Source organism: Crocodylus porosus, unplaced genomic scaffold (genome assembly GCF_001723895.1).
Source record: "Crocodylus porosus isolate Cpor-Errol unplaced genomic scaffold, CroPor_comp1, whole genome shotgun sequence".
NCBI classification, from domain to species: Eukaryota; Metazoa; Chordata; order Crocodylia; family Crocodylidae; genus Crocodylus; species Crocodylus porosus.
Genome location: NW_017728931.1, coordinates 38,039,420 through 38,050,962, shown reverse-complemented (window position 1 = coordinate 38,050,962; position 11,543 = coordinate 38,039,420). Strand labels below are relative to the sequence as shown.

At 38.5% G+C, this 11,543-nt stretch overlaps 1 protein-coding gene across 8 annotated transcripts in view; it reads right to left on the bottom strand.

The window, feature by feature from the left end:
- BICD1 (BICD cargo adaptor 1) overlaps positions 1–11,543 on the bottom strand; it is a 264,809-nt gene that overhangs the window by 15,337 nt on the left and 237,929 nt on the right. For 4 of the 8 annotated variants that reach the window (XR_002102857.1, XR_002102858.1, XM_019544631.1 and 1 more), the window contains one exon: positions 1,150–1,225. The exons of 3 other annotated variants lie outside the window; for them this stretch is intronic. Coding sequence is in view for 3 of the 5 variants with exons in the window: in XM_019544631.1 (XP_019400176.1) it covers positions 1,150–1,225 (76 nt within the window). In the remaining 2 variants the exon portion in view is untranslated. Of the gene's footprint in view, positions 1–1,149; positions 1,226–9,853; positions 9,946–11,543 lie in introns of those variants that run through there. One more of the 8 variants, XM_019544632.1, reaches the window with a different exon arrangement.

Genomic DNA, 11,543 nt, shown 5'->3' with positions numbered 1-11,543 from the left:
TATGTATTTAAAAAAGGACTTCTTATTGTCCTTAATCTGGGAAGCTAGTCCCAGTTCCATCTCTGCCTTGGCCTTCCTAACTACCCCCCTACATCCCCGAGCAACTACAGAATAGTCCTCCCTGGTGATGACCCCTTCTTTCCATTGGGTGTAAGTCTCCTTTTTAGCAAGGAGACATTCCCGAATGCTTTTACCAAGTTAAAAGACTGTATTGGTGGGGATAGAGTCACACAACTCAGACAGACAATGACAGGGCTTGCTCAACTCTCCTAAGCTCCTTTGAAAACTATTTTCTATATAAATAGCAACTTTTCCCCATTTCTAAAACAGTAAGTACCTTATTTATGGCAAAAAAATTTAAATTCTTGACTACTTTGAGAGAAATTTTTTTATCAGACTTCTCAGTGGTAGGTGAGTAGGTCAAGGATGGAAAAAGATTTGGGTACTTCAAATACTCTTTTATGAAGGGAGAGGGAGTTTCCTTTTTCAAACCCAATATTTTGATTTATTTTCTTACAATAATAGTTAGACCTTCAATAGCACTTGTTTACCCAAAATATTTCAAAGGGCTTTAAAAAGGTGAAGCTTCATGCTGCCCACTATAAGATGGGAAAACTAAACATCATCAAAGTTTAAATGACTTGCTCAACCCCCTCGTGGTGAGTCAGTGTTAGAAAACATGCTGGAATTTATGTCTCCTGACCTGCAGTTTCCTCTCTCCAGTGCATCACCCCAAAATCAAATACTGTTTTTTCTTTAACTGTAAAACCCACTGACAGCTGTAATGACATGTTTAATCCTGCTACCCTAGCTGAGGCAAAAATCCCATTGATTTTACCCACAATAAATGTATTTTGACTATACTGAAAAAAATGTCTGGATATAAGCATGGAAAAAATTATTCCAAATTATATTTTTTATTTTTGACTTGTGCACAAGAGCACAGCTTCCTTAATACATGCAGGGAAGAAAAACGGTATTATGCAATGACTACAAAATATATCACAGTAACTCAAGTTGTTATAAGTTTACTATTAGTTGTGAATCTTGTAAACAGGAAAGTCTATTTGTATAGGAAAGGCAAGGGCAGATGCATATTGGATACAGCATGCAGCTATATGGAAAAAGAAAGAGTTAGCTATAGTTTACCTGACAGTCTGGCAATGTGGCCCCCCAGCTAGTTGTGCGCCGTGTGGCGGTATGGAGGCAGCAGGCTGCTGACAATCTACAAGAAACTGATAAATTAGACATATATACACAGATTACAGAGCAAGGGGTTAGTAACGGTAGTAAACAGGCTCTGTAGCTGATGGAGAGATTTAGTGAGGATTGTGAGTTTGGTTCCTGATTTTACAAAAAAACTTGGTTTCTGATAGTAAACTTAGTTTCTTTCATAAATATCAAGTGAAACATTTACACTCAACACTGAAATGTGCTGGCAAAGTCTCGTTCAGCTGGAATTTTACATTGACAACATTTACTGACTGTATATGAAGCCCATATTCAATACAGGTCTCACGGGAGCCTTTCCACTGATTTAAACTGAAGCAGATCATGCCCTATTAAGCATTTTTTTGCTATAGTACATGGGTGAAGCTGGTTTACCTATTTATATAAAGTGACAGTATAAGGGACTTTAACATTCTCAAGATATCTTATATCAAGTTCTGTTTCCCTGGGAACTTAGGAAGTAAATAATATCCTGTGGTATGTCAGCTACTATCAAAATATGGTCTTTGCAAAATATTCCCTAAGACACTGTAGCCTGTCAGTAGTAGCAGTGAGATGATGTGGGGTACAGGGAAAGAAGAGGAATTTATCACCGTATAGCTTTCACTGCTTTGTCCAAATTGTTTAATTCTGTCAGAGATGTTTCTACCCAAACCATTTTCAATACTTTTTGTTAATGGATATTTTGTCAAATAAATGTAAAGACATAATTGTCCTCATCTCTGTGTTTACATGTGACAGGGTTTTTAATTCAAATAACAATATTTTCTACATTTCCTGGATTTGAATAACAATTGAAAGAGCAACACCAGTCTTTTTGGTCATTTCTAACTTAAAACCAAAGATCTGAACCCCAACACTGTACTTCTCCATTAAAAAACACACTGTTTTGCCCTTCCGTAAGGGGACTGATCCAATTTATGCCTGTTTCCAGGCTTATCATCAAGGCATGCTGATCATCAGGATCTCTGCTGGTAACATCCTGCCCTCACTGAAATCAAAAGTAGTTTTGTCTTTTACAGTAATAGGGTATATGAATTGGTGCCTGATCTGAATGTTATAACTTGATTCCTTGGGTAGGTTCAGTTCTCTAATGCAACTATTCAGAGAAAAGAAACAGAAACTGTTTTTTAGTATATTTAAATACAAAATTCAGGAGGCAGCCCCGCCAGTCTCCTAGATATCATAATATATATATTTTTCTTTCTTATTGGCTGCTGTTCAGTATACAAAATCCTTTTGCAGAGGAAGTACATAAACTGGTACACTTGCAGCTCTGTTTCCAGCACTTTCAAATCAGTTCAGTTTTCTGGTTCACTCAAGTAGAAGAAATTGTTAGTAATCTATGTCATGGCTCTCCAGATAGCTTCGATTATATTACTGCTCCTCTCTCATAGGACAGGATACTTTGTTGCATACGCACAGAGTGTGAGAGAGAGAGAGAGAGAGAGAGAGAGAGAGTGTGTGTGTGTGTCCATTTCCTATGGTAACCTGTGCTACCCTCTAGTGGTGCAAGTAGGCATAGACAAATCATGTTCCGTACTTAGCTAATAGAAATGCATGTTGGACACTGAAGATTGTCAAGTTGGAAGTGTGTCAAGAATTATTTGGTAACACAACAAAATTTGTCATATGACTGGTACAGAGATGATCTCTTAGCACAATTTATGAAATACTTTGTTTGAAAGGCTGGTTTCATGGCTCTTCTCTCTGAGCAAATTCGTGTCTTGCTTGCTAGATGGGTGCCTATACAGACCTACCTAACTGTAGAAGGGGGATAGAAGGTTTACAAAGAAGGTTTATATTTATTTCCTCAAACAAATTAGTTTTTACAAGTCCAATGCAAAGTCATTTCTTAGAACAGATAGATGCAAGCCAACAAGAAAAGAGAAGACAGAGTAGAATGCTTGGTGATGAAAAGGTGTAGATAGACTTTGTAAATACAAAGGGGCTCCACTCTTCTTAAAATAACAAAACAGAATGAAGTCCCTTAGACTTAGAGGATTAAAGGGACCGTATTTGGTTTTCCAATTAACATCAAATGATCCCAGCAGGGCGTATTTCTAGTCTCCTCTTGATGGTTAATCTTGCCATAAAGAAGTTCTTCCTTGCATCCAACCTGAAACCATCCTCTAACAGTTTATGGCCATTGCTCCTTCTCCTCCCATGGGGCACCCTAGTGAACAGTTTTGTTGTGGTTGTTTTTTCCCAGCTCCTGGTATTCACCCCTTACATACTTACAGATGGCCACCAAATCCCCCCCTCAGTCTTCTCTTCCACAGGCTGAACAGTCAGTCATGATCTCTTAGTCTTTCCCCATGTTAATGTAGATAGCCATTTAGTAAAGTCATCAAGAGGAGACTGGAAATATGCCCTGCTGGGATCATTTGATCTCAGCACTATTCCTGCCCAGAGCAGGGGGGTTGGACTGCATCTTTTAAGGTCCTTCCCAGCCCTGAACTTCTGTGATTCTATGACTTGAACTTTCATAGGACCTAAGTCATGTTACCACTAGGCTAGTTTCAGTTCTCATAACCTGCAATAGAGAAGTAAAGAGCACAAGGATCTCTGATATATTGGCTAATGCTGGTTTCTCCTTTCAAATCTAATGCCTGATGCCAGATACAGGCCAAACAGAATCCTAAAATATTCAATTCAAAGTTGCACCTGTTCACAATCTGACTAAATCTGGCCCTATAATTCCTGTTGGAAAGAGAACCTCTTACATGTATTTCCTGCCTTTTTTTCCTCTGGTAAAGACACCATAACAATGTTCTTCCCTAGTGTCACAAGGTGTGCCCTGCCCTTTGGACTATAAACTGGACAACTCCATTTACCGTAACAATGCTTACCTATGTTTTTAACATCTGAGAAATGGGCATGAATTTCTTGCCGTCAGCAATGTCCTCTATAAAAGTTCTAAATGTGACTATTTTAGCCCACCCATTCTGGCTCCATATAATGGAATCAGCATAATGGTACATTTTGATTTTGGATTAAAATTAAAAAGCTGTCTGTACAAAAGGCCACTTGATATTATCAAGGATCTAGAATAGCAAGGGATCCATAACCAAGAGAAGCACCAAGAAATGTGAAACTGATGTTCCCATCTTTTATAGAAAACTTTCCTTGATCCCTTCATCTTGACATAACTTGTAGAACAGTCTTAATTCCCACCTAGAATTTCTGTAATACCTACTTGCATCAAGGTGGTATCATGTCAGCTAATCTGACTTGAACTTGTGGTATAAATCTTGGGGAACTTGATAATTTGGTCTGTGAAGATATATTACTGAAAAATTACCTGAAAAAAGAAGCTGAGTCTAAGTCATAGTGAATTATTCTCTTTCCTTGGATGTCAAAACCTGAGAGATTAAATAGATTTAATGTAATACTCTGTCTGAGAGAATAAATCAAGAGTGCTGAGCAAGAAAACCCTTTTTTAAAAAAAATCAGTATTCTTCTGAACACCAGAAACTAGTTGTGCAACAGGAGAAAACACACTGTAATAGTTTACATGTCCTACAATCGGTTCCTTCTGCTCTGAAGTACAGAACAAGGCAAAAGCATCACTTCCAAAGTCAAGACAAATGCAATTTGTGGAGTAGGATAAAGGAGAGAAAAGGCAACCACCTTGCCAAGATGAGACAGACTTCCAAACTCAGATCTGACAAGCTGGGAGAAATCCCAGCAGCCTTTAAATTGAGAGAAAATGTTTTTCTATCTATGATACATCTACATATTAATTTTCACTCTATGCAAGCCAACTTTTGTGCCAAGTGTACTGCAGCTTCTGTTCCATTATCTGGCTGCTTGAATTCACTTCCTATCAACATTTAAATGTGTATTTCTCTTTATTTTCCAACTGATGCCAAAGAAACTCTGCTATTATTAAAAGCTGTCTGGAATCTGATGTAGTGAGATTTCAAGAAGGATGATGACTGCTGCTGGGTATTCAGAGGGATGCATGAGCAGTATAGGAGCATGAAGATAAGAAGGGTCTGCTTCTTCCCCAGTGTTGCAAGAGAACTGGATCACATCATCACAGGAAAGAAGTGAATAACCTAATGGGTATCACACCCAGTTATAAACAAGCTAACATGTAAGTGCTTGTGTTTGGTGATCATGAACGTATCAGAAGCATGGACTGTAGTAGAAGCTCAAAGTGCTGACACACATTAGGTGGCAAAGGATAGCTCAAATCATTACTGAATACCAGATTTGACTTAGCTCACTAAAATTGATTTACTGTGGGATTGTGTGGTATGCCTGATTGCAGTGTTATTGATCACTCCTACACTGTTCACTGGATCCATCATCTGTTTTACTTTGAATACCTTGTTTCCTTCTGATATTCCTATCTAGGACTTTTCAGTAAAAGCCAAAATCTTCTTTCAGAGTTTATCTAGTATTCCCAAATCTGGTTTGAAGAAAAGATTGTTAATAAATGTGAAATTGTCACTGAACCCCTATGCTGAAGAAGATGCCAGAAATGTTTATGGATATCAAGAACATGGCAATGGAATAACTCAGGGAACTAGGGGATGGAAAAGTAGCATCTGATGGCTGTTTCAGGTAAAAAAGTTACCAGTCCAGTCCTGCTGGGAAAATTGCCTGCATCTCAGCAGTTGTCTTTCCTGGGAGTTCCAAAGACCACGATACTGAAGGGTCATGGAAACTAAAGTACTCACTCAACTCCTCTTGTCCATACTAGGTAAGCACATTGCTTACCCTATACTTGTTTTTTGGCTAGATGATGTTCTCTCAGTCTACTTCTATCCATATGTAGTGCATCTAAACTTAAACTTTTTGCCACTGCCCATGCCCCCGGACGTGGGGTTTGGTGTGGGGCAAAATGCCCCACTGCAGGGAAACGGCAGACCACAGGAGCCGTGGTGGAACTAGAGGAGGGGAGATGCTTTGGCTGGCAGCCAGAGTGTCTCCCTAGAGGACTGAGTCTCTGTATCTGCTGGTGCATATTCCTGTGGCATAGGTTGCACTGCTTTTTTGTGGGTTGTTTGTTTTTTTTTTTTGCTAAGGGGATTTCCTGGTAGCAAATTTTGCCCCCGTGCTGAAAAGAGGTTTGCAGTACCACAAACTGCATGTACCTGCACATCTGGATCTGGCCCAAGAGTCTACTCACATTGTCCCCCTGAACAGACCTTTTTCCTTTTTTAGGGATGTGGGGAGAGATAGGACAGGGGAAAAGGATGGAACATGAGATAGGAAACTGTAGAGAAAATTAAGCTGTGGTCTCCACACATCTCCATACAATTTCTCATCTTTCCAGAGGAAGTCTTTTCATATTCCCATTAATTCCCATAAATTCTCTGCCTCACACAAAGTTCTCTTCCTTCTGAGCTATTCTTCCTTTAGGAAGGGGTTCACCACCCTTTAATGCTCATGCACTATCACATTTTTAGCTTGGCAGGTCGACCTTACCGTTTCCACAGTTCTCTGTATGTGAGGGTCAGCAGAACTGTTCACTCCTCAGTATCCTACATGAAACAGTTTTGAGATGGTCCCACAGCTAAGACGTTTCCTAGAAAAAGGGTCTGGACCCATTATTTCTTTTGTAATAAGAAGGATTAGATCTTTTCACTGTTGGACTATTGCAGGGATGGGCCACAGTGAGAAGAACATGGGAGTGACAAGCAGTTCTCTCTTAGCCCACAGAGCTGAGTGTCCAGCTTCTTTAGTAGTATGCCTAGGGACTTCACTGTAAGGTTAGATATTCTACCCTTGTACAGTACAATAATCTGCTTGGGGTCCTTTACTACAGCAAAGGCTTAGAAATGACACCTGATACTTCTTAATTTAAGCAGTAATTCATAGAAACTTCCAAGGCAGAAACCCAATGCTCTTGAAATGGAGATTTATTGCTTGAATGTATACAAAAAATACAATCTCAGAACGAACAAGGAAAGAAAGTGTTCTATTAACTAAAGGCTTCTTGACAGCATAAGCAAGCTCTCAGCTTGTCAGAAGGGCTGGAATATTTAATTTGTGGTTAAAAAAAAAGAAATTAGAACAATCTGTCTTAGTACTGAATCCCACAGAACATGATAAAGCTCTATTAAACAACTTAGGGCATACTTAGTGTACTGCATGAAGATATAGGGTTTAATGGGTCAGTAAAATTGTTTCCTGGAATATGTCACACTAGTCTTATATTGAAATGGTACAGCTACAGGGAATTGTTGCTCCCCAGCATTTAGGCAGGTAATTTGTCGCTGGTGCAGTAGTCAACTGCTTATCGTAGCAATCACAGAATTCCAGATATTTTAGCTCTGCCAGGTAAACAGAAACCTGAAGTCACCCTGACCTCCACTGAATTCACACTCCTCCTCTTTTCCTTCACTTTGTAAGGGGGCAGCCAGACTCTTTCAAGAGCACTCAAGAACGTTAGCAGGCATGCTCCTGGATTCCCATGGTCCCAACCAGCTAGAAGGCACGATGCTATCAGCAGCCAACAGGAGCCAGATGCACAACTCACTACTCTGCCTCTAAGCAGAAATAAAAGGAGTTCTATGCAGGGGGGAATAAGCTCTCTCTTTGGAGTCCTGTCACGGGGAGCTGTATTTCTTTAGCTGTATTTCATGAAACAGTTGTCACTCTCCTGCTCCAGATGAGCCAGGGCAGCGTTCAGTAAGAGCAACAGATTGCCTCACAGCGACTTATGTATTGAGAGATGACAGAGATAAAAGCAATAGGGGAAATCATGGAAGCAGAAGTGGCATCAAAGAACCCAGGAGTTCAGAAAGAAGGTGGGAAAACACAGGCTACATTATTAAAGAAGGACTAATAAGAAACAGAGAAATTAAGTAGGTCAGAAGCAGGGAGCTCAGCCTGCCCAATAACACAATCTGAAATAATGAGGTCCCAATCCTCAGCTGGTATAAATTAACATCCTGGAGAATCCAGCCCTGAAATGATCACAGGCCTGACAGAAGTCAAAGAGCATTGGGGATTCGCTAGTGCAGATATGGATGCTGTCTTATCTGCACAAGTCTTTCACTCTTTTCTTTTAGGCACTGAAAGATTTAGGTTCTTTAATTAAATCTCTATCCTTGTTTATACCTGTATTTATAAAAAAAACCCCAAACACTGCGCCCAATACCCAATACTCAAGGCACATGTTGTTTTCTACAAACATAATTAAATACACCTTTTTAAAAAATTCACAACTGGTTCATCCTAAGCTTGTTCCCCTTTGGATCTGTTCTACTCCTCAAACCACTCTCTCTTCCTTTCTCAATTTGCAACTCTATAGCAGTGGACCAGACAGTGAATTGTTCATAATTTTTAATGCTTTGTCCTCTTCTGAAGTACTGCTCATTAATATCCAGTGAAAGTCTCCCGATCTGTCCATGTGCTCCAATAATTAGGTGAACAAATGATCATATCAAAAGTAATGCGCTAAAGCTATATGTCAGCTTTGACTTTCAGCTGTACTTTGCCATAGCTTATATTTAAATTGCATATGGGTTAATTTGTTTTGTTTTTGTTATTTGTTAATGTAACAAAACTGGCAAAATAGATTTTTCTCACCAGATGCTAAAAAGACATAAAGACACTTCTAACCAGCTGTAACTTTTTTTTGCGCTTATTTTTATGTTTCATATCTTGATGCATTTAGATTTTTATCCTGAATATAATTTGCAGGATGTTTCAAAACACTCCTCACTAAATCTGACAAAAAGCCAAGTGTTAGGTTAGTAAATTAGCATAAATGGGAGTGGACAGGAGCGTAAAAATATATTCTGTTCAGTTTGTTTGTTATACAATTTACAGAAATACCATTTAAACAGATCTCAGCACCCCCTGTATGGTCACTACAAACGTAATAAATCATTTAAAATGTAAACATATCACTTATGATACTATTTACATGGTTTCCCTTCAGACTCAGGTATATATTGTAAGGATCATGCTGGCTCAGCAAACATAGCCAGGGCATAGATATTTGTACCATTGCACATGTAAAGGAAGGTTTGACCCAAAACCTTCGGAAGTTAGGAAGCCCCAAAGGCATATCTGGAAGCTATCACAGACCTATCCAACAGGCAGCAACATCCCTTCCATTAGCAACACATTGGTTTTGATTAGAGAAGTTGCTGGTGAGTTTAGGGTATAGATTACCAACTCCCAAAGAGCTGTTCTGCAAGAGAACTAAATAAATGCACTGCTTGTCTAATTTAAACAAGCAGAGATTCTCTTCTGCACAACACTTAATGTATGCATTTATTCTTAGCAGGAATATCAGTAACTCATGAAAACACATTAAACCTTTTCAAAGAAGAAGATATAAGACAGATAGGTTTTTAAAGGGATTTTCAGGAGATTTCAATAATTGTTTTTGATAACTGAGGATGGTGGATTCAAGAACATAGGCCCCCTACAGAGAATAAAAGAACACTAGTAACACGTTCGATGATGTGGTTTGTTGTCTGTCTATTTGAACACAACCTAAAGCCTAGGTTCTGGAGAACTTCAACAAATGCTGCTAAAATGCATGATTCAAATACATTTATAATAATGCAGATAATTTTATGCATATGGAAAAAAAGATCAGTAACCTCTTGATGATAATACTCAAGATTAAGGCATGGACTTCACTGCAATCCTTCAATTCTTTATTTAATTTTGTTTTGTAAATGGTACATGGCTTTCTTGTAAAAACAAATCTTCGTAGGGAGGGTATTTTTTAAAACCCTGTTTATAAAATATAATAAGAAAATACAAATAGAAATTAATATAGCCTGTGGCACAGCAGTGAATTCATGTCACCATAATAATTAAATTATATTGATCGGCATGAAATGTACACTATTGGTCTTGTCTGTGGTAATTAGGAAGGTAAACATAACAGAGAAAAACAAAGCAAAAAAGGTCCTGTTCACAGTGGCACCAAGAGGTAAAAGTACTTTTAGCCAGCTGATTTCTTGATCTGTTACAGCCAACTAAAGCCCTTGGCAATGATACTGTTCTTCAGTTTTGAAATGGCATTCACAAAGACAATGTACCACAGCTGGAATGATGCAAATATGTACTGCTCATTAAGCTGAGTTAAGTGAGCATATCAGATGCACAATATGGCCCTTAATACATATATATTTTTATATATGCACCAACAGCACATATTTAAACAACGAAAACAAATAACACAAAAATGTGTCATTACAAAAACCATAGAAAACAGAACAAAACAAAACAAATAATGGACATAGAGAATAATCTTAAATTAAAAATTCTGAATTTTCTTTTTCATACACAGCACCTTGTTCATTTAGAGTAGCATCACCCCGGAAAAAGTGATCAAAATCATTTCCATGCTATACATATTAAACGAATGTTTCAGGAAGCTTGTAAAGAAAGGGGAGCCACCGCTTGGTTAGAAAAATGCAGAGAAGACTTGTACATAAGAACTGACACCATAAATATGAAGACATTCACTGCACATACAAACGCATTCTGTACATATTTGAAGGGTCACAAGAAAACCCAGGCATTGGGTTCAGTGGGCCACCAGTGAATTTATAGGATTTCCTGAATCTGCCCATTTATTTTAAATACACATTTCTAAGAGGAACCTTCGTGCTTCACCTTTTGCTGGAGCTCTGCTTTTTTGATATAAGCAGCTACTAACTGATCTCATGAGGTTAATATATCACAAGAGAATGAAGATGTTCAGAGCATGCTGGTGAACACGGCCCAGTAGCTAAAGTAGATTAAATTTCAAACCACTTAAGTCTGACAAATTCTTTTGAAATGTATTACTAGGTTTTTATTTATTTTAATATCAAAGGCTGAGTGAATAAATCTAACTGTAAAATGAAAGCTAATAATTTATCTCAAAGTATACATGTATCTGTATCTTACCGATACAATAGGGGCGTCTACATGTCGCTGTATGGCGATGCTGTTACTGCACCATGTTTTAGTACTTTTTGTAAAAGGAAATACTAAAGCACAGCACAGGAACCACCTGAACTGTGGCAAGTGTGTGGTGCACAGTTAGTTTTAGTCACTACTTTGCTGTTGAGGCACACTAAAACAGGGGACCGTGCTGCTATGGCAAAGTAACTGCTAGTCGCATATAAACTCACGTGATTAGTACATCGCCATAGCATGTCATATGTCATTGTAGTGCATCACTACGGTGATATAGGGTGACATATGGGTGTGCCCTGTAACTCTTAATCCAAAAGTCCTACAGTTGTTAATGAGCAATTGTAACCAAAGAAAGCAGCAGTTTTCTCTCCTCTCAATTCTCCGTTGCATTAATCCTTAAAGTTTCATAGTTTCATAGT